The sequence below is a fragment of the Macrotis lagotis genome, chromosome X, assembly GCF_037893015.1.
Source record: "Macrotis lagotis isolate mMagLag1 chromosome X, bilby.v1.9.chrom.fasta, whole genome shotgun sequence".
Lineage (NCBI taxonomy): Eukaryota > Metazoa > Chordata > Mammalia > Peramelemorphia > Peramelidae > Macrotis > Macrotis lagotis.
Genome location: NC_133666.1, coordinates 654,447,127 through 654,471,228, shown reverse-complemented (window position 1 = coordinate 654,471,228; position 24,102 = coordinate 654,447,127). Strand labels below are relative to the sequence as shown.

Here is a 24,102-nt window from a genome sequence, read left to right as displayed (position 1 = left end):
TGGTACTGATACAGGTTCAAAAGGATACATATAGCCTGAACTGCTTCAATTGACTGTTCAAAAGTAACAGTGCCGATTCCACGACTTTTCCCATCTTTATCTTCAAGAATGTCTGCTCTAACCACTACGCCAGCCATACAGAATACTTCCTTCAGTTTCTTCCAGCCAACTTTATAATCCAGCTGAAAAGGAAAGGACTCTGTATATCATGGAACATTTACATAGAGTTCTTACTGCACAAATAGGTTACAACACTTGGTTCTGAGCATGTGTTAGCAAAGGGAAGAGATGCCTCAATGGCATTCCAATTTTGGGGAGAAAGTTGCATTGTACATCCTGAGTGGTATAAGATGCACTTTCTGAATTCCAGATACAATGATTTAGAAGTTAAAGGGGCCTCACCTGCTTTTCTCTTTTGTCATTCATTATTCATTGATTTTAAGTTTCCAATAACGATAATTTACTTATGTTTGCTCTGCATCCAAATTATAGAAAAATAACTAAGTGCAAGAAATTAGAACCTCTGCAACTTCCATTTTAAAATGTATTATGTAATAACACAAATATTTCCCAATTACATAAATTTTGTTTGTTTGTGTTTGGTTTTTTTAAGGCAATGGGGTTAAGTGACTTGCCCAAGGTCACACAGCTAGGTAATTATTAAGTGTCTGAGGATACATTTGAACTCAGGTCCTTGACTCCAGGGCCAGTGCTCTACCCACTGCGCCACCTAGCTGCCCCTTAATTACAAATTTTTTTTTTTAAAAATTTGAGTTCCACATTCTCTCCTTCCAGTCCCTTGAGAAGTCAACCAATATAGTGATTATACATGTGAAGTTATACAAGACATCCTTCCATATTAGCTATGGGCATTTCTTGCTTTTTTAAAAAATAGCTACTCAGTCATGAAAGCTGTGTGTCTGAGCTAAGACCTCAACAACCAACAACAAAAAGATTATCAAGAATTTTACCCTAAAAGGTAGTAGCATCAATGCACTAAAGAACAGATAAGCCCTATCCTTAAATACTTCCCAAATCCTGAGAGCTCCTCCTCCTCCTCCTCCTCCTCCTCAGCACCTTTTTGGTAGTAGAATGGAAGAGACAGGAATGAGATTCACTTGAGGGATAGGAGGGACTATAATTGACACAGAATGGAAAACAAGTTTATTTTCTTGACTAGTTGCTTCTAAACAGGATTTTTCACCATGGAAGACTGGTAAACAACCATATTTAAATTTTTAAAAATTCTATCCCATTTGCAGTCCCTTCCCTGTATACTCCTTTTCCCTTTGATCTTTCAGGTTAAAGACAAAAGTCTAAAACAGAAACCTACATCTCAGACTTAGGCTATGCTGGTAGAAAAGAGGCAAAAATATTAGGAATCAAGGAGTTGGTAAAAGACAACACAGGGATTACATTCTCCACTAAGATCATACAGTCAAAAATCCTTCCTGCAAATTCTATTTCTGTTCCCTAAAGGTCAGAAGCAGGGGTGGGATTAGGAACTTGCGTGGGTCCAAGCAGCTCAATACAAGGCTAAGTGGGCATGAACAAGATTTATATGGTCAGGGAGTGGCTAGAGGATGGGCCTCGGAATCAGGAGTATCTGATTTCAAATCTGGCCTCAGACACTTAATAATTAACTAGCTGTGAGGCCTTGGCCAAGTCACTTAACCCCAATGCCTTGCAAAAAACAAAAAAGATTTTTATAGTCACTGACAACTCATTTGTAAAGATAATAAACAGTCCTTTACAAGTCCTGTATGTTACCACTCCACATATTATACAAATGTCTCTCAAGAGATCATTCAGTCCAATCCCCTCATTTTACAAATGAAGTGACTTGCCCAAGATCACAGAGAGTGATTGCAGAGTTGACATCCAAACTCAAGCCCTGGGACTCCAAGGTCAGCATTCTTGCATCTGTACCACAATGTCTAAAGATCCTGCTCTTCTTGTATTTTCAGTAACAGTGAGTCTTCAAGGTCTCCCCTATATTCGTTTTTCCTTTCCAAGTCTCCCATCAATTATAGAATTTCAATTTCTATTTCCTCCCCAAATGTAGATTTGAGAGATGAATTGAAATAGTGTCAGTTCAATGCACAACTGTGGATTCCTTAAGAAAGCTAGGAGTGGGTAGAAGAATGTGAACAAGAAAGAAGACATCGGCTCTATGGGCATCATTTTAACCCAAAGAGATAGAAGAGCCATACAAAGCAAAGGAAACCAGGACCAAGGCTAATAACATAAATGGACCCTCAGTTATTCTCATACCTTCTTGGCCCCAGCTCTTATTCCTTGTGGCACTCAGAGACCGAAAAAATGAAATGCAAAGCAAAATTTTCTGGTACTGTGAAATGTTCTGTATGCTATATGTTTTACAGACTTCACTGATCCCAATGGAAATTGTATGTGCATACAAATAAACAAGCCAACAAATAATTAAATAAATAACACCCCCTTAAAAGGCCACAGCATTCCCTGTCTTTCCTGCATTCCATTACTTTACAATATTTCTGCCTATCTCTATTCTGCTAGAATTGATATTGTAAGCAACATTAGCAACAAGCACAAACATTTAACACCGAGCTGCTTGAGCTTTCTTAATATTACCGATTCCCTATCCCCTCCTTCTCCCCCATTCTTTAGTATTTAATAATCACCTTTGTTCTGTGAACTGTGACATATTAATAACTCATAACACCCAAACTTTGCATTTTAAAATATTTTTGGTTTACTTACATTTGCTACAAATACTGTGCTTCCAAGTCTTCCGGCCTGTAATGCATGGATAATCTCATTTGGGATGTTAGGATTATTTAGGATACTGGGTGGGATATTAATCATTCCTGGGCCACCTGGTCCCATACCCATCCCACCAGTTGTAGCCATCACCTTTTGCATTGCTCTCCTGGCATGCTCGCCATCAGGATCCTAAAATAAGCAAAGTTATATTTGTTACATGTGATTAAACAATAAATGTTAAGAGGTTATATTATAAGGTTTTACATTTCCTAATACTTCAGAAATACATAAATTACAGACAAATAATTATTAAATATATTAGCCATAGCTTTCTGCCAGAAATAATACAAATTCTAGGCTGAAATATGAAATCAACAGTTCATACCCATCCTACTTACACAGTGGCTTTCAATAAATTCCTAAAGGAGAACCTAAGAAAGAACTGCAATATTTAAAAATTATCCATTTTAAAATAATCTATTTTAAAAATAATCCATCGCCAGTTTAACTTAGAAAACCAAGTACCCAAGGGATCATATCCTGAGGACTCATTCACAAACAGGGCTTCATTTTTCAAATAAAACCAAAATGTTATGTTCTTGTGGGCACCATCCTTTGCACTCACAGAACCTAATACTGGCCATTAGAAGAAATGCAATAAAAATCTGGAGTCACTTCACTGTTGCTAGGTTCTTGATAGAATTCAGGGTTAGGTCAGAGCTACTTAAATGGCAGAAATCAGCATTCTTCACTCTTGCCCCCCTCATTGGGCAACTACATGTAAAAGAAAACTTGAAGGTTAAGGATATGTGAAGTCATATAAAATTTACAAAAGTTCATCTGAGATAAGCAGCATAGTGAAGTTGCTACAATGGAGTGGCTAGCAAGCTGGCTTCAAATTCAGGTCTTCTCACCTCCTATCTCTTGATATATGTATCAATTGTGTGATCCAGGGAAGGATTACTTAATTCTCAGTGCTTGCGCTCCACAATTCTCTAACATGCAGAGATGGTGACATGCACTGGGGCTAAAGAGAGAATTCTACATCTTATCCCCTATAAAACTAGTGCTATGTAAGTTAGTAATAGGGAGAGAGGTCCAAAGACTGACGTGTACTCCATTTTTAAAGTTTCTCAATATTTTTCTTGAAATGACATCCTTTTCCTGATACTATGTAGTTTAATTCCTTTCCACACAGAATTTTAAGAATTCATACATGTTATACATCATAAAAGTGTTAAATAGATATACCATTTCTTAATACAAATTAGCTCTTATAAAGCACTTTAATATATTATCTTATCTTTGTAACCACACTGGGATGTAGATGCTATTGCCTCCTAATTGACATTTTCCATTCCCACTTCTAACCCACCACAACTGAGGCTCACTGAGTGGTCCCTGTCCCCAGAAACGTAGAGAATACAGGGAAGAAAGGAATTGCTCTGGTATCAAAGACACTAGGAAATGGGCCTGACAAATCAAAGTACAGGAAAAGACAAAAAATGATCCATGGCTTTTGACACTTGTCAGGGTTCAGGTTTCTAACTACAGAGGGCACAAAGGAGAGCCCTCATATTCTAAGTACTCTGAAGGATAGACAATGCAGTTCCCTAATACAGAAACAAATGAGCCCCTCAAAATGCTTTTTCTTTAGACCATCCTTAAAGTAGGTATAGGCTAGAGATGGTTGAAAGAATGCATTTAAAGAAATAGAAATGAATTAGAAAATAGCAGGGTATAATTTTTTTTTTTTTTGGTTTTTGCAAGACAAACGGGGTTAAGTGGCTTGCCCAAGGCCACACAGCTAGGTAATTAAGTGTCTGAGACCAGATCTGAACCTAGGTACTCCTGACTCCAGGGCCAGTGCTTTATCCACTGCGCCACCTAGCTGACCCCTAAATTAATTTTTGAAAGTGAACAAAACTTGAAAAAATCTGAAATTAGAATTCAAGAGTACAAAAAACATAACAGCTTTTGGATTTTGCATGAACAATTAGCCTAATCTCCAGAGTTTCCAGCTTCTTCTTTTTATAGTGTTGGACTAGATAGAGATTAAGATTCCTTATAGCTCTAATAATACTACTCTCTTAATAATTTATGTTACAGGAAGCTTACACCCATTACTCATGTTTACAGTAAAAAAAAATCTAGAAAGTCAGAAATTGACTCAAAATATAAAACTAATATAATCATATTAAATTATGATTTCCTCACAACCACCTTATGAGATAGGTATTAAACCCACTCTTGTTTTATTGTGTTCAGTCATGTTCAACTCTTCATGACCCCTTTTGGGAGTGGACTGCCATTTCCTTCTCTAGCTAATTTTCCAAAATGGTGAAACAGAGGCAAATAGGTAAAATGACTTGCCCAGAAATGTAATCAAAAAGTCCTCCCTTTTTATTCCTGCACAGCTCAGAAGCTCAAGTCACTCCTTCTGCACAACTGTTTGGAGAGAAATGCGCTCAACCAGACAGTTCTATGAAGGCTGGATAGTAAAAGTATCACTTGTGATTTTTTTCCTATACTCTTTTCCTCTCTTCGAGATCAGAGTCAGAAGACTTCCAAAACACCACAAATAGCTCAACCAACTATTTCTATCCTCACCATTCTGCACTTTGAGGTAAAAAACACAACTATTCTACCATATCACAGAACCCAACTGCCTTTTCTCAGGGCATAGCCCCCCTTTGAATTCAGTTATATCTGACACCCTGTTTCTAGACAGTCTTTTTCTGATATTAGTCTCTAGGTTCTGTAATCTGTGGCTGCTCCTCAGTTTCCTTTGCTGCTTTATCATCCTTATTTTGCCCTCTACATGGGGAATATGAAGATAATCCCCAGGGTTTTGTCCTGCTCCCCCTTCTTTCTTGGTGACTTCATCAGTTCCTCTGGGTTTAATTATCCATCTCTTGTATATGACTATATAACAAACCCCAGTTAATCCCCTGAGTTTCAGGCCAACTTTCAAATGCCCCAATTAGATATTTCAGACTAGACAAGCCAGAGAGATCTTAAAACTCAATTTGTCCAATACAGAACTAGCCTTCCAATCCCAGTAACACAACTTCACCACACCCTCAACTTCTCACTCCATATCTCCAATCAGGTGCCAGATCTTGCCATCCTTTAAGATAGCTAGAGCTGGGCCTGAGTTCAAACCCTGCCCCAGACACTTAGCTATGTGACTGGGAAAGTCACTTAACTTCTGATGTTTCAGGTTCCTCACCTGTAAAAATGGGAATAACAGCAACTAAACTTCTCAGGATTATGAGGATGATGAAATGAGTGCTTGGCATAATGATTAACAGACTAGACGCTATACAAATATATGGTAGCATTACTGTTATTTCTCTACTTGCACATTTACTTCAAGCTTTCCTCACTTCCCACTCAGGTAATTCCATCAGTCTCTTAAATTGTCTCCCTGCCTCAAGCCTCCTCTCACTCCATTTATCTTCCAAGTAGTTGCCAAAATGAGGTCTGAGCTCATCACTCTCCTACATCTAAGTGCTGTTTATCACACCTTGACAATCTTACTTTCATAGGTAAGCTTTCCAGTCCCAATGCACCTTACTCCTGGACCTCATATCCTCTCATCTTTCCAAACTGCCCTTCTCTAGGGTCTGCTACACATCTCCTACAGAATTCCTCTCTTCAACACCTTCAACATGAAACCTTTCCTGATTCCCCTTCCCTTAATTGTTGATGCCCTCCCTTTTTAACTACCTGGTATCTATTCTCTTTATGGTTAATGGGTATGGATGTTCATATGAATATTTATTTCCTTTAAGAATGTCAGTTCCTTAAGAGTAGAATTGATTTATTCTTTGCATTTATAAGCCCCTAACATTGTGCCAGGCTCACAAAAACTGTTTAAAAAAACATTGCTGATTGATTTCTCCAAGTCTGTGATAAAAAAAAAAAAAGCTTAAATAGCAAAGGTGCAAATTACAGAACCTGGGCACTTCACTAGAGACTTCCTTCTAAGCTCCCAACCAGTACTTGGGACTTTAGTTACTATTTTGGTACAATGTGGGGTGGTTGGACTAGATGGATTCTGAGGTCCACTTCTGCTATACACATCAGCGATCCTGAGTCTTGCCCCCTTCATTCTATATTACCCACAAGAACAGAATAATAAACTAGAACTGAAACGGTTTGGGGAGCGACCATCCAATCGACATTTTATAAACGAAAAAAACTAAGGGGCTCCAGAGAGATTAAGTGACTCCAAGGGCACACATGCAATGAAGACCAAATTTGAACCCAAATTCAGTCTACATGAAGTCCTTCTGACAATTCAATTACTAAGGACTCTTTAACTTGTTGCTAGAGGCAGTGGGTTGGGCAGTGAATAGAGCACTGGGCCTGGAACTAGGAAGACCAGAGTTGAAAGAGCTTAACATAGTGCCTGGAACATAGGAGGCATTTAATAAATTTCTTCTCCCTTGTATTTTGCCCTATTTTTTCTGTATAGGACCCCCCCCCCAAGTATAGACTGTTTTCAACATTAAGACTGTGCCTGAAAGAATTAGAAATCAAGAAAATGTCCTTCCAGTTGGGGAATGGCTTAGCAAACTATGATATATATATATATATATATATATATATATATATGTATGTATGTATGTCATGGAACACTATTGCTCTATTAGAAACCAGGAGTGACAGGAATTCAGGGAAGCCTGGAGGGATTTGCACGAACTGATCCTGAGCAAGATGAGCAGAACCAGAAAAACATTGTACACCCTTAACAGCAACATGGGGGTGATGATCAACCTTGATGGATTTACTCATTCCATCAGTGCAACAATCAGGGAAAATCTGGGGCTGTCTGCAGTGGAGAATACCATCTGTATCCAGAGAGAAACAACTGTGAAATTTGAACAAAGACCAAAGACTATTACCTTTAATTTAGTGGGGAAAAAACCCCTGATCTTATTGTCTGATATTGCTATCTCTTATACTTTATGTTTCTTCCTTAAGGATATGATTTCTCTCTCATCACATTCAATTTGGATCAATGTATACCATGGAAAGAATGTAAAGACTGGAAAATTGCCTTCGGGGGGGGGGAGAAGTAAGATTAGGGGAGAAATTGTAAAACTCAAAATAAATAAAATCTTAAAAAAAAGACTGTGCCTAGAACTTATAAGGTGTTTAAAAATAGGGCAGCTAAGTAGTGCAGTGGGTAGAGCACAGGTCCTAGAGTCTGGAGGACCCAAGTTCAAATTCTACTTCAGACACTTAAGAACTGCCTAGCTGTGCGATCTTGGGCAAGTTACTTAAACCCATTGCCTTAAATAAATGAAATTTTAAAAAAATACTTCATTAATTTCATTGCTGTTTAATAGTAAAACAAAAAATATTTTGAGTTTCCTCAGAAGCAGGCCATTTGAGTCTGCCCCTAAAATGAATCTAACATAGATGGAAAAGAATATGGTTCAAGTACCAAGAAAACTGCATTCTTAAATCACGGTGAGCAATGGTAAAGCATTCATAGCCAAGAACAATATAAACTAGATGACAGAAGGTGATGCCCAAATGTGACACTGCCAAATTAAAAAAAAAAAGGAAGAAAGAAAGAAAGAAATGATAGATCAAAACTGAAGATGAGGGTAAAATTCAGAGAGGATAGCAAAAATAACACCACTCCCATGCTGACTGTTAATAATACTAAGTCCCTGTAAACAAAACCTATTTGAATGTATCTTATGGCCACTGTAGAGTTTGCTTAGTCTCTTAAGTGGGCATTGGTATGTCTAAGATTATTCTAGGATTATAGATGGAAGACTATTCTCAACTTCAGTTGAAAATATGCAAGGGCTGGTTGAGTTCTATGATTGTGCAGCATAAGTTTACTTAGAGGCAGCATAGGATAGGAAGAAGGGTCCTGTTGGACAGAACTAGTTACCTGAAAGGACCCCTCCACGCTTTCTTCCAGGAAGATGGAGTGGGAATATTTCCAATTATTTGCTTCCTGGATGTGAAATGCTATACAGAAATGTCCCTCTTTGGTTCCATAATTTAATCTTAGAAGTACTAAAATCTTACTTCTTTGACTTTCAGAGGTCTTCCACTCAGACTATGCTTGTTCAAAACTTCAGCAGCTTTTTTCATGCTTTCTTCCATCTTGAATTCAACAACACTATAAAGAATACCAACAAATATAATGGAATGTCTTGAAACTTTGAAAACCCAACCACCAGTAAATTAATTAAAGAATACTTACGCACATCCCTTTAGAAGCAGCCACAGACCAATCAGAAGGGCAAGGAAAGAGAAAAAGAAAAAAAAAGTAAATGCAAAGAAAACAATTTTTTAAAACAAACTAAAAATAAAGTTCACATAAAAATTAGTTTAAAATTAGCCCTTTTAAGGGGGAAGGTGACAGAAGAAGTATCTTACCTATCCTTCCTTACTAAAAGCTGGACTCCATGATATCCTAGCTTCTACACATTACCAGGGTTGCCTTGTAGTTTCTGAAGTTGTAATAAGCAGACCTAAATTCAGGTTCTCCAAGAACACTCCACAAACTTTAGATCTGCTCCCCTCTGTAGTCAATCAATTCCTTGTCCTACTCATCCTAAATCCATCCCTTCAATACATTAAATAAGCTTGTCCTATTGATTGTTCTAAGCCATCCTATTACACTCAACAGAAAATAGTTTATTATCTATTTGCCAATTTTAAACTTTCAAGTTTTAAGTATATGATTTATGCTTTACTGGCACAAGGGCAACTTTTCAGAAACGTTTTTTCACACAACTTACAAATTCAGCAAACAACCAAAAATAACATTTTCTAGAACAAGAACACACGTTTTACATTAATATGCCACCGCCAGAGTTCCATGCATAATTCACACACAGCCAACTCCTCTATTAACAAAGAGACGATGCTACTATTGGTTCCCAATTACCCAAATTAAACATCCAAACAGAATGCCAAAAAGCTCTTTGGACAACCATTTGGAGCAGTGGGACCCCCGTTTGCAAACCCTCCCCACCCCCTTTCAAAGTATGGCAATGTCGAAATATTACCTATTGGTAACATAGCACTCACTACCTTCCTGAATTCATTCCACTCCACGCCACCATACAGTTACATTTGTCATGTAGTAAATCCACAGAAGAAATTCTCTCAAACACTTACCCTTGACTTTCCTTCAGCGTCCATTAAGAGCTCCACGTATGTTACCTCACCAACTACAAATCAGATTCCAGACGACACATATACCAAGGGAGAAAAGCCAAGAAAACAATGGGAATTTAGAACAATCATCAGCAACCTTGTATGGAGCCTCTGCCTTATAAGAAAGCCCAGAAACACTCCATATTCTCTAAACCACAAAGCTAGGCATTACAGGTGTGCAGTAAAGGTAGGTAAAACTAATTTAACAATATGTCCTTGATTTTCCTCCCACCACAAACAAGCCATTTCCACAGACTTCCTTCCTTCAATTTCCTATCTGGAATACTCATTCATGACTAAAGGCAATCCAAATCTATAGGAAATACGTCTGCACATTAACTTTTTTGGAGAAGGGAAGGAAAACACATTTTGATGACTGTTAAAAAGAATGCAGGTAAATAGGACATATTAAAATGCCACTAGATAGAAGATCCAAATAAGCACATAGATCTTGGCTCAGCACTTATCCTGGAAATAGGATTCAACTGGTTTGCTACAAAACCACAAAACCAGAGCAGCATCTAGATTCTCTTCAACGAATTATGACAGGCAATTATTTACCCCTGCTGCTTTCACCATTTCCCTTCAGGTGACAGAAAGAAACCAAAATTTAACGCTCTCTTTACATCTATAGCAAACAGACTTTATACAATTCTGATCTTCACAAAGGCTAAAACCAAAGAGCATTTCAAAAAGTTAATTCTGCAAGTTTTCCTCAAGGTTTGGATTGCCAATTCATGACCACCATAACCAGATTGTTTACCACCAAGAATACAACTACCAAAATGGCTGCTGAGTTTGAAGATGGCTTATTAAAGCTATTAATTTTTAAAATCTGGCCAAAAAATCCACCACCAGGTAGTCTATCTCTTAAGCCAAGGGTTTTTAACCCTCTAAAGTTTAAAGAATATTAAATTAATAGTACCAAAGAGCAAGTTAAACTTAGTTTGGTTTTCAACATTTCTACAGCATACGAATTTTTTTTTTGTTGGGGGGGGGTCAGTAACAAGCTATTCAGGTTTCAAATCCTTCCTTTATAAGATAGTAAGATGACAGTTGGAAGTTGACAAAATAATTTTTTTTTTTTACATTTTTCAAGGCAACGGGATTAAATGGCTTGCCCAAGGCCACACGGCTAGGTAATTATTAAGTGTCTGAGGTCGGATTTGAACCCGGGCACTGACTCCAAGACCGGCGCTCTATTCACTGCGCCACCTAGCCACCCCTTGATAAAATAATTTTAAAAGTCAAGAAAACATCATTATTTTCTCAGGAGAAAGATGAACAATTTGCTTTCAAACATGTAGTCAATAAAATCAAGTTCTAACTGCTGAAGCATGCTTATGATCAAGAGAAACAAATGAGTCCAAGTCTAAAATCCAGGGTAACTTATCCTACCTAAGGACTTTCGGAGCTAAATTGGCAGTACTGTATGCTCAAAGCAGAGGGAAAGATGACTAGAGGAAAAAGAATGTTCAAGAAATAAATGAACACTGTGATGAAGTTTTAACTTTTTGCAAATATGTGCTGGTTTATGTAATGTATAGTAGAAACTGGAAAATGCCCAAGCATAAACAAAAGAGGTCTAGCCAAAAGTCTAAGTATACTTTATTAAATTTAGATGGCTCCTATTTAGCCATTTAAAATAAAACCATTCCCAGGATCATATAAAAAATTAGAACAATCATTAGAGGACCAACACCCTTTGTCTCTATTTTAATGACAAATGATCTTAAACATCACAAAGTCTGACAAGATATAGTTTACTGCCAGATTTCAAATATTGGTGTATGTTAAAGTCAGTGTTCATGTTCATCAAAAACGGGACATAGAATAGCTGTGACTGTTATCTAAAAGCCAAGACCAATCTATGCAAACCAAACCTCCCTCTGTGGTTATAGAAGCATTTTATAACTTTTTTTCTTCTAGATTACAAATAAAAGTAAAAGGCTACTTTTATTTATTTCTTGGAGCTTTTGACAACAAGATTCTACCCATGGTTTCTAATTATTTTGAGATTTAATCAGGAAAGTGGATCACACTATCTTAGTTCTCCTTCTACATCTCCAAAACAATGAGCTCTCCACAAAACTTTAGGGTTCAGGTTACCCTGCATAAAGATAACAGCTATGCTTTAAGAATGCTTCTTAAAACTAGGTTAGACTATAGCAAATTAACAGTGTTGTTTTGTTTTTAAGTGTTCTTTAACATAGTAGTTAAAACTACCTCGAATTTAAAAACAAAATTTGTTAAAGCATTCACAAAAACCTTTTGATTACAAAATGTTTTCAAGTGGAAGGGTCTCAGAAGTAATATTAAAGATTGTCTTTTAATAACTGATTAATAAATGAAACCCAAATAGAAACCACCAATATGTTCCTCTCCCCAGAACAATTCCTGGCACACTATAAGCACTTAATGCATGAATACATGCTTATACTTTCTCCTTTATCTCTTTTCCATATGGGTGGGGACTAGAATTGCTCTAGTAGCTGTTCAAGTATTGATGTAAATTATTGTTTAAGACTATCCAGTTTTAAGTATTATGTAATAGTCAATACTGTTGCAACTGAAGCCAAATACATGATTCTGAAAAGTTCAAAGATGGCCTTTATCATCCTTTTTTTTTAAAAACAGGCAGTTAAATAGATAACTAAAACCTCAATAAATCTTGCTGCTACAAGCACTATTCAATCCAAATCAAAGAACTGAGACAGTCCTTTATTTGTATCAATCTTAAACGCATAAAGCTATTAGGTTTCCCAACTCTGATTAAAAAGGAATATGCTTCCCCTTTCTTCCTTAGTCTGGAATGAGACAAAGGACGGGATGAATGTAGATAACAATGTCAATAAAGAGAATTCACGATATTCAAGTATCATAATGAAGATCAGAGATATTACGGACAACAGGGTTTATAATATATAGCATCAATAAAAATCAACAAAAACCCAAAACACACCTCTCACCTCAAAAGTCAATTATTCACACCCAATATAAAGAAGCCAAGATTTAAAACTGTCTTTAGAATACCTTTTCTGGGGATTCATAATATGTGGGTCAATAGTTTAAATTTACCCTTGAATTTAACACTGTCTTTAGAATACCTTTTCTGGGGATTCATAATATGTGGGTCAATAGTTTAAATTTACCCTTGAATTTAACAAGCTGCTGAAAGCTTCCTTTCCCCCAAGTGGGGATAGTCTCACTCTTCCCAATGATAGAAAGGATCAACAATGCAATGTTGGTCTCAACTCATAGGCTTCTGTTTATCAACTTCACACATGCATGTGTATGCTCAATAATTGGGCTTTCCGAGGAATGGACCCCAATATAGGGCTCTAATTCCTACTGGGTGGCAAGTGAGACTCTTCTTATAAAGGAAAGATATGTAGAGTTAAGGGATGTTAAGATCTGTCCCATAAACTTTATAAATTAATATAAATTAAATCAAAACATTTTACTAATCTAACCTTGCCTTGCATGTATGTGCATGCATGTGTCTGTTTTTAGCCAGTAACAACTTTAAATTTATTTAGAATGCTGTAAAACTTTATTAAAGGAGGATGAAGTACTTCAATAAATAAATCTTTGCTTACCAAAGTAAACTGGCCGTTACTAAATGTGGTATTGAGAATAAATACTACTGACCTGCCTTCTTTTCTTCCTCAGACTGTGATCCATGAAGAACCTACTGGTGGTCCACAGTCCTGCCTCTGCTCCATCTGTCCCATTCCCCAGATAGTCCAAGTGAGCTAGCTGCTGAGAAATGGGATTTCTTCATCCAGGGGTAGAGATTTTACAATCTCATTCTACAAACCTTAATATGTTCTATAACTACTAGCTATTAAGTTTCCCAAATTACTTTTAGCTCAAATAATCTAATTTTTTAAAATGCAGTTTTAATACTCAAAAGATTTTTGAAGACACATCAGATTTCAACAAAAAAAAATACTTCAAACTAGGTCAACTCTTGAAATTTTAAGTGAATTTGAAAGTTGTTTTCACAAGTTCTTTTAACTTTCCATCTAGTATCCTTGTTGCTATTGCCAGGACTGGTTTGTCCTGCTCACTTCACTATCCAGCAAAAATAAGCATGGCTGCAAAGAAAGAGTGAGAATCTAATCTAAGAGAGGGTAAGGGCAGGGAGGTAGTTAAAATAAGGTTTCTGGTACCTACACCTTCCTCTCATCAAACTCTAAATCTTAGAATCTTGGGAAAGAGAAGGATACTAGTCAAGGAAAAGTGGAGAGTGTTTCTAATCCTCCCAAAGGGCCATCAGTCCTCTTCTAATTCTTAACTTATCTGTCAGTGGAGGAACACTGGTCCATGAAACTTTTTGAGCAGTGTGATTGATTACTGGTAACTGTAGTTTCAATTCTGTCAAAAATTTTCTTTTTTTTTAATGGAGAATTAACAAAGTCCCAACTCTCCAGGAGCCTAATTTTCAAGATTATTTCACAATTTGTCATGTAATAACCTAGAACCTTAAATGTAATGAAAAGAAATCAACTAATGATCCAACATTGAGAAAACAAATTGGGAATAAAATATTTTGATTACTTAACACATACAAACCATCAAGGACCCAGACTTAAAAATTAGAATAAATAAGATCAGAACTGAACACCACAGTGTGGTAAGCAGTTTGATAAAAAAATGAAAAATTGATTGATAGCAATACTGCTAAGGTTTCTTTAGGCTAAGAGACTCAACTATACTGTTTTCATATTTAAAGGTTAATTGTTTAAAAAGGTCAACAAGGCTAAATTATTATCCACACACACAATGGTCAGGTTTATCTAACATATGGTTTGGTTATGAACTCTTACAGGACATGCACATGAAAATGCTAACGCACATCTGATTTATAGAATAGTTCAAATATAATGAGTAAGTACTAGATTTATAGAAAAAAGTTAAAATGTGTAGGAAAACACACACACACTCACTCACTCTCACTTTCAGCAAGGAGGATGTTAAAGCATTATAGCCTTAATGTGAGATCACTCTTGAATAAAGAACCCATCCCTATCATTCAGTTTTAGGTAGTATGGTTTATTAGTTGAAAGTTCAGTTTAGATTTCTACTTTGTTTTCTCATCTACAAAATGGGGATATTTTTTTGCCCTGTATCTTGTGAATGGTAATCAAATGATACAATGCATCAAAAAGTGCTTTGTAACCAAAAGGCATTATGTTAACATAACCAATTATGTAAGACATTTTCAAATCAAGAATGCTTATAATTCTGATTTTCATTCCATTAGTTGTGTGACTAAAAGTAATAAGTTGACCCTAAGTGACAAATAGGCTTCAGTACTTATCACTGAATTGTGGCGGTCATATAAAACCAACCCTCTTTTGTTACTCTATACAATTAATCATATGCTCAATCTTTTCTAATGCTTTTAAATTAATGAATTCTTATTTCTATACTGAGCAATAGTCAAACTTCATAAAACAAAACATATTTGCAACAAGTGTAAAGCATTTCTGTGAAAAAGATTTGATTGTAATTATTGAAAAATAACTTTGGGGATCTAAGATGTGGAGAAGAAAAAATGATTCTAGACATCCCAATAGATTATCTTTTTTAAGAGTCATTTGGTAGGTAAACATGGTAAAAATGGTTATTTTTTTATTCAAATTCTTTTTAGACTTCACACACTGAACCTAGATATACCATTAAAAAAACCCAATACTTTCATTCTCTTTCTTATGAACCCCTTTACCAAAAGTCCAATATTGCTGACAATTTATTTAGTTCAACAGCAAATTCATTAACCAATACAGGGGAGCTCTAAACAAGAACATTTAACAGTTCATTAAAAATATTGATTTACTGCACACCTGTAATTCTAAATTTCACCACCAAAAAAATACACAAAATGACTGAACCGGGCATTCAAAGCAATGCACCAGGGGACTATGAGAACCAGTTTGGAGAAATCTGAGTAAACCACCATGCCGGCTCCATACTTGATATATCCAGTGCAAAATGGCAAATTGAGGTGAACTGCTTCTACATCCAGACACTTCACTACTAGCTTTAGATCTTCCAAACTTAATTGCTGAATGGTAAAGCAGTCAAAATGTCACCTACTTTCTCCATTATGTCCCAAAACTGGTTCACACACTCCTAAAAAATGAAAAATTGGGCCTGTAGTCTCTTACAGAGTTCTAACAATTACATTTTCAAAGCTACATTCCTGGTTCTTGGAACTACTATACCTTATATCAAAAGAAATATCAAGTCAGTGGTTCAAACAAATCACAAGAGCACAATTTTGGGAGTGATTCCAAAGACTAGTTAGAATAAGACCCAACTGTACTGTACAGCAATTCTAAACAGTGTTGAAGCAGCAGTCCCAAAAACCAAGAACAATGCATCTGGGATGTAACATGACAAGTCCTTCAGACAAAAGGAATAAATTTCACTGTTGCCCTAGGAGCATGGTAGGAATGATTTGGCTGATCAAGGCAGGAAAACAAATCTCACACCCAACATTTTTCCATCCATGTTATCTGGAGAGAAAACCACATAATACTTGGAACGGCATTTATAGTACTTAGGAAAAAACCATATAAAGATATTCATATTGCCTAATATTTCTGGCATATCATGGTGAAATTCAGTTATAGTGCAGTACTCTCTGTGGATCATTCATAACTGCAAAACTAAATGTGATGAACCCTAACCATACCAAAATGGCCAGCCAAAACAACATCAATTCTGGTCATTTAAACTATCTCTGGTTTTGAAAATCAAGCTCATATAATTGTTTTCATTATGAATGTCCTGCCCTCCCATCCCCCAACCCAATACCCTACAATCCTTCAAGTTTAAACTTGACTACTTTGCCTCTAAGAAGGGAAAAGTTTAAAATAATAAACAAAACTTGTTTTCCCCACTCTCTAGCAACACCTTTTTCCCTAGAACAGGGCCCAAGCAACCTTTTATTTGAGTGCTACAAGTAAGACTAAACCATTTCTATAAATAGTAACAGGAATAAGAAAAGAAAATGAAAGGTAGAGAAAGGAGAACTGGGAAGAGATAAAGGAGGAGGGAGGGGAATGGTTTAAATTTAAAAAAAAAAAAATCAAATTAGGTCTCATGTGCTGCATGGCAACAATGATGTTTAGGTTGCTTACCTCCTGTTCTAGAGAAGATTAAATTTAAATTTAAAAGTTGTTACTAGGGCCATAACCAGGAGGCACTAAATTTCAAACAGATGCCTATTTTAAGTCATCAAGTCTCCATTCTATTCTGCATTTTACAAAAAATGGCTATGGAAATGTTTTTCAATTTAGACCAAGAACAAGTCAAGCTACTGAATTGTGATTCTAGGACAGACATCCACTTGTACCAGGATCAGCAAACTACCGTATCCAACTGCATTAAAGGCTTCAAAAAATCCTCACTAATGTAGATAATTCAAAAAAATATTCCCTAAAACAAGGCTCCTTTCAAACTTAATCGAAGCCCTATAATCCATATTTAACCAATAGTATCATTTGTAGGCCAAGTGACCAGACAAACTACACCCTCTTTGACACGCAGTTGCATGACCACGAAAAACCAAAAAGGGCTTTACTCTAAAACCTAAACCAAAAAAAAAAAAAAAAAAAAAACCCTTTATCTACCCCAAAACAGTCTCAACTGACAAAAAAAGATTAAATTATAACCAAGGAAATAGCCATAAGGAAAGATGACAGACCAACCTTTTACCCTACTCAACACCAATACCATTACCTTTTTCTTTGACCAGATCTTTAAGGGATTGCCATTTCACATCAAATGGTATATTTGTAATGAAGGCTCTGTATCTTTTAGTAGGGTTGGCATAGGGTTCAAATCGATTCCCTCCTCTTTTCACATTTTTCTCCTTCCTCTTCTCATTTTGACTTGATCGTTCACCTTCACTATATCAGAAAGAAAAAACACTTGTAAGTGTACGGCATAAATGATCATCTTTACATTTATACTTAAGTCATTATACAATTAAATGGAACTAGTAAAATGCCAAACTATGGTGCAACATGCATACAAAACAGAATCTATTTACTAACTTTGACCTAAGAAACCAAAACCACTCCCCCCCATTCCCTCCTCCATCTACTTTCCACTTGGGGAAACTAAGGTTCAGAACTACAGTTTTTACTCACTATTGGAATTGTCATTTTTATTATATTAGCTCTACTTATCCATGAGCAGTTGATATTTGCCCAGTTATTTGTGTGAAAAGTGTTTTATAATTGTTTTCAAAAACTTTCTGAGTCTGTCTTGGCAAATAGACTCCCAGGCATTTTACATTGTCTGAGGTTACTTTGAATGGGATTTCTTTCTAGCTCTTCCTGCTGTATCTTGCAAGACACATAGAAAAGTTGAAGATTTATATTTACTCACTATTGGAAAGGACTGTAGAGAAAATCTCATGGATAGAGAAAGTGGAGGCTATTTACAATGTACCTTTAATATAGTACATGATTTTCACCTCCCCTTCAAACACCTTTTGTTTTCGAATTATTTGTTTGCTTATTTTTTTTTCATTTCTGTGTGAGAGACCAAAAGCTCTTATAAACAACACTCAGGAAAAACAAAATTTAAACCAAGAAACCCCCAGATTTCTTAACATTCATTTTAGAAACAAGATCCTAACATTTCTTTTGTCACATATGAAGTCCTATAATTTGATCACTAGTTCATGGTCTTCAAAGGTGTTGTAACTGCCTCCACCATACACAGGTAACACTGAACATCATCCATGGCTTTGTACAAATCTCTCTGCAACCAGTGGCAAGCTTTTATGAAACAGCTAGCTTAGAATAAGAGGCTTGTGATCACAGAATAGTTCCTTCTGTTTCATTACTATTCCCATATAATTCTAGCCTCATTTGGACAACATCCTACACAAAATAAGTGATTTGAACTTTAGCCATTCATTCCATTATAGCATAAGGACATTCTTCCTTGGTATAGTTATAAACTACAAGTACTTACTATCAGTATGTAAAAGAAATTAGCAACAGTGTTAAGACAGATTAAGCCTGTCTCATGGCATTCTCCATTCATTAAGTAGTGTAAGAGGACTTGTTAATGTAGACAGGCTAACCAGAAAACAGAATAAAGCAATCTCCCTCCCATGTTAGATCCCAAAGTGCAGCTAAGAGTTACAGAATTAGGCTAGGTCACAAGGAAAAATGAAAGTGAGGTTTGGATTATTAATTCTTCCTAGAATTTTAACAACAAAACTTTTTTCAAGGTCAAATGAAAGCTACAGGGAGTTAAAGAATCTCTTTAGCCACAGATGCATCACCTCTCTATCCTATAACAAACTCATTATGCACATACGGGCACTTACAAAACCAAAAAATACTATGTCTAATTAGATTCTGAAAGTTACTGTAATAAGTGTAAAGTTACTGTAATAAGTGTCCTCCCACACTATTCACTTCTTTTTTACAGAACAGTTCAAAGAAATGATTTCAGTTAAAAGAGAACAGGTAAGTTAGAAGCATTTTGGTGAAGTAGGTTTGATCACCCAGCACAGTCACTTACAAGTCTGGTTTTCTGATTTGAAGTTAATCCCTATCATATGGATAGTCTTTCAGGAAAAACTCATGACATCTAATTCCCACAGATGCAGCAACATCACTAATGATCAATAGGTGATGGGAAAAGGCAATTTGCTTATGATTTTGTTTAACATTTCTAGATCTTAAAATTTCTGCATACTCATTCTAACTCTTTTCTAGTTCTCAAAATCCTCCATTGTGAACAGACACTAGTCCCAAAAGACAATTAAAAAGTCACACTGTAGAAAATCTTTTAAAAGTGCATTTTAGTGGCGGCTAGGTGGCACAGTGGATAAACCACTGGCCCTGAAGTCAGGAGTACCTGGGTTCAAATCTGGTCTCAGACACTTAATTTACCTAGCTGTGTGGCCTTGGGCAAGCTACTTAACCCCATTTGCCTTGCAAAAAACCTTATAAAAATCAAGTTTTATTAGATTTGACATTTTCTTAAAATGCTCTTGCAAAATAATTACTTTAATTTTATGCTAAATTTGAATAAATTAGGAATAAAACTTGCATGTACCATAGATAGCATTTGAAATCTTATTTTAAATAAACTCATACATTGACTTTAGCTTATTTTCATATTAACATTCAGTAATCAAGTTAAAATGCAATTATTGATTTCCAACAATTTAGTGTAGTCACTGATTTTATAACTGAAATACCGAAAAATGTCAAAATTCAGAAGGACATTCTTGAAGTCACATAGAAGTGAGTTGAGCTACTACTATTCGAGAAGAGACAAACAAGCAGGGCTCTGTTGGAACTATCATTAAGTTTAATCATTACTTTAAAAACTGCAGACTAAGGGGAGGCTAGGTGGCGTAGTTAGAATGACTTTCGTGGTCTTTAAAATACAAAAATGTTGATATTTAAGCTTATATTTTATTTAAAAAATATTCAAGGAAGGCAAGCTTAGGGATAGGAGAATAAAGCCAGAATTCCAATCCAGTAATCTTTCCACTACAGCATTCTACCAACATTCATCCAAACAGGCTGTGGTAGTAAACAAAGTCCTAGTTTTTTCAAATGCCTTTAATCTGCTTTGAGGGTCTTTAAAGAAATACCTATTCTGCTTTCTTCCCTCAAATGTTGGGGGGAGAAAAAAAAGAGCCTAAGAACTGTACTGGATTATACAGTACCACACAACCAGTACCTCTGCTTTAAAAAACTTCACTTAAATTTACTCCTCTTATAAAAGTCCTAGTGTAAATAGCAGGCCAGTGCAACCTTTAACAAGTTAGCATCATTTTATCTTTACATTAGAGAAATACAGTTGCAGAGATGGATATATTTTCTTAAACTCGGGAATTAAATCGAAATTCAGCAAAAATAAATAGCAATTAGGTCTAAACGGATCAATGAATTTTTGAAAAATCCAAGGTACACAGCGACCTCTTCCCTTCTCCCCCACCCGGTAGAGGGAAAGGGAAAGGGGATTCTAAGAGGAGAAAAGGCCGGAGGGGCCCGGCAAGGCCGCTTCATCGGGACCCGCTCCCCCTGCGCGCAGGAACCAAGGCCCCGGGCGCGGAGATCCAAGTGCGTTCCCTGCACGCACAATGGCCGAGGGGGCGGCAGCGAGGAGCGCGGGGCCCCCCATCTCCCGCGGGGAGGTCCGGCGCAGGGATGCGCGCACAAAGGTCACCTCGCTCTCTCATTTGCAAGCGGGGCCGGAGCCGGGCCAGAAGCCACGCGGGGAGGCCGGGCTGGGGGATGGGTGGGGTGCTGAGGGGAGGGGCGGGGCCTGGGAGAGGAAAAGGGCGCGGGGGAGAGCGGGCCGGGGGGAGGGGGCTCCCACGGGGCCGTGGACCGAGGCGCGCGAGGAGGTGGGGGAGCGGCGGCGAACACGCGCCGGGGGGGGGGGGGCTCGAGGGCGGCCGAGTCGGGGCGCCCGGCGGGGGGAGGGAGGGGGGGCTCTGCGGGGATCGAGACCGCGCACGGGGGGAGGGGGGGCTCGGGGCCGCCTCGGGAGGGGGCAGGGAAAAGGGGGCCACACTGAGGCTGGGGGGCGGCCCCGGCCCCGCGGGCAGGCGGGGGCGACGCGGGGAGCAGGCCGGGGCCTCGCGTGGAGGGGCGGCCCGGCTAACGGAGCCGGGCCCGCGGGCAACGCCGGGCGTCACAGGCCCGTTGAGCCCAGGCGCCCCCCCCCAAGGCGCCCCGGGCCCGCGAAGGGCGGAGAAGCCTCACCTTTTGGGGGTCGGAGTCCCGTTCCCGCTTACTATGCCAGGCGCGCCGCTCTCCTCCTCCATTTTGGATTCAGTCGCCGCCACCTCCACAGCCGCTTCCACCCCTGCCGCCATTTTCTCCGCTTCTGGGCTTTGTGTGAGCGAGCGAGCAGGAAGGTACTGCGCCTGCGCGCTCACGTGACCCCGGCGAGCTCCAATAACGCTTGAGCGAGGCCCCACCTTCCACCCTTACTTAGGCCCCGCCCTTGGCCCCGCCCCGCTCCTGCGCAGGCGCAGCGCCCCGGGGGAGCCGGGCTGACGTTTGCTTTCCGCTTGTCTCTTCGGGGCGGAGGGTCGCGGCTTTAAAGCCGGCCGTGACCTTCGGGGTCATCCGCGCCGCCCCCTCGGAGCGGGAGTGATCGGCCTCGGGTCCCGCGGGGAGCAAACGGCCGGCCGGGCTGCTCCTTCCCCAAACTCCGCGCCCGATGGCTGCAAGGAGGGAAATGAGGCGGGCGGCCGGGGCGGGGGATGGCGGGGAAGGATTGCGGCGGAGCGGGGCATGCGCCGCGGGCAGGGGAAGCCGCCAGCCGGGGCCCCGGATGCTGGGCCTGGACCCCGGTCGGGGAGGGCCCGGGTCCGGGGGCCAGGGTAGCCCTCGTGCCGAGAAGATGCCCCTGGGAGGCACCGCCCGGGAGGATAATTGGTCTCCTGGGAGAAGAGGGCAGGGCCAGGGCAAGGCCTGGGGGGATAGCCAGGGTTAGTGGCGTGCCTCGCAGGAAGGAGGAGGACTGGCAAAAATGAGACTTCAAGAAGAGGGATTGAGCACGGCTTGTTACATCCCGGATCACTTCGGAAGAGGAGGCCGGACTAAAGAGGTTTTACTAGACAACTAGAAAACATGGAGGCCTTAGTTGACTTTCTCAAGGAACTAACCTTGAAAGGAGAAATCCAGGATGTGCGTCCCCAACGCGATCCCATATCTCTGCCTTATTTTCCAAAGTGGAATCTGGATCTCCAAATGGGTTTCTGCAGAAAATGCTTAGATTCTTTGTTTCAGAATCCAGTATCTCTCCTCTTCAGAAGGAATGAGTCTAATTCCTATGAAGTTATGATGGGGATGTGAAGGACTAATAGATTAACTGCACTCTCTCCCAACCCTCCTCCAGGACTGAATGGCTAGACTTGTAGTTATAGAACATCATTTTATAGAAGCTGAAACCATCCCAGGAAGGAGAGATTTGAACACAAGCCTCCTATAAATTAACTCAATGTGAGCAAAATATTTGATAGTTTGGGTACTTTCTCCACTGCTCCATGCTTCCCTTTGGGGTCAGCCATGCTTAGGACATATTAGACTCTACACTATCAGGAAGATAATGCAAAGTTCCCCCATTTTTCATGAAACCTGAAGGAACCTCATAAGCCATCTATTATTGGGGAATTAATTTCCTCTACAGCATACTCAACTAGTAGTTTCCAGACAGACCTTTGCTTCTTTTTTTTTCAGTTTTTGCAAGGCAATGGGGTTAAGTGGCTTGCCCAAGGTCACAGTTAGGTAATTATTAAGTGTCTGAGGCTGGATTTGAACTCAGGTACTCCTGACCCCGGGGCAGCGCTCTAGCCACTGTGCCACCTAGCTGCCCCCAGATCTTTGCTTTAATGTGTCCAGGGAAGGGAATCCACAACCTGAGGCAACCAACTACACTTTTAGAGAGATCTGATTTTTAAATTTCTCCTAAGTTTGTCCCCTAAAAGTTTACTCTAGACTCAACATGAAATGCAGGGGGCAAATAAGTGACAGAACACTGGGCTTGGAGTCAAGACCTCAGATCAAATCTAGCCTTAGACTCTCACTAGCTGGGTGACCTGGGCAGATCACTTAACCTCTGTTTGTCTTACTCTACTGGAGAAGGAAATAGCAAACCGTTCCTTGTTTTTCTGCCAAGAAAACTCCAAGAAGAGGTTCACATAGCTGGACAACAAGTACCATATAAATGTTATTTCTTTTCACCCTTATGTGAATGGGATTGAGACTCATCAGCATTTTGTTTGTTTATCTCAGATACTCTCCAATTTGCAAATATTCCCATTGACATATGTTGCCCAACACAAAAAAAAACATACTACAGAGTCTGTCTGCCAGAACCTATAAGAAAGAGCACCTCTCCAGTTCTGGACATGCACCTTTTTCCAGGAAGCCTGAGATTAATTGCATTAGCTGTTTTGGCTGCCTTATCACCTGCTGACTCATATTGAGTTTACAGTCCACTAAAACCTCCTGTTTTGTTTTGTTTTTTCCCCAAACCATTGTCTAGCTTGTCAAGTTAATTTTTTGAACCCTTATGTAAGAGTTGACATTTGTTCATCAAGTATCAAATTCAGCCCTATATATTTGCCTGTGAAAGTCTGTT

The 24,102-nt window shown here is 38.8% G+C and overlaps 1 protein-coding gene and 1 long non-coding RNA gene across 6 annotated transcripts in view; one reads left to right on the top strand and one right to left on the bottom strand.

Moving 5' to 3' along the window:
* Positions 1–21,873, bottom strand: part of HNRNPM (heterogeneous nuclear ribonucleoprotein M) — a 37,229-nt gene extending 15,356 nt beyond the window's left edge. The window contains exons 1-8 of one of the 3 annotated variants that reach the window (XM_074205035.1): positions 21,714–21,873; positions 17,701–17,870; positions 9,907–9,959; positions 8,984–8,991; positions 8,806–8,899; positions 2,896–2,934; positions 2,743–2,778; positions 29–182 (exon numbers count right to left, since the gene is read on the bottom strand). In XM_074205035.1, coding sequence (XP_074061136.1) covers positions 29–182; positions 2,743–2,778; positions 2,896–2,934; positions 8,806–8,899; positions 8,984–8,991; positions 9,907–9,959; positions 17,701–17,870; positions 21,714–21,826 — 667 coding nt within the window. In that variant the 5' untranslated portion in view covers positions 21,827–21,873. The other 2 variants (XM_074205034.1, XM_074205033.1) reach the window with 2 other exon arrangements.
* The window catches only part of LOC141501235 (uncharacterized), a 13,826-nt gene continuing 11,014 nt past the window's right edge, over positions 21,291–24,102 (top strand). Inside the window, exons 1-3 of one of the 3 annotated variants that reach the window (XR_012472177.1) lie at positions 21,291–21,352; positions 21,679–21,868; positions 22,468–22,961. This is a non-coding gene — a long non-coding RNA (uncharacterized LOC141501235). Of the gene's footprint in view, positions 21,353–21,553; positions 21,869–21,996; positions 22,962–24,102 lie in introns of those variants that run through there. The other 2 variants (XR_012472176.1, XR_012472175.1) reach the window with 2 other exon arrangements.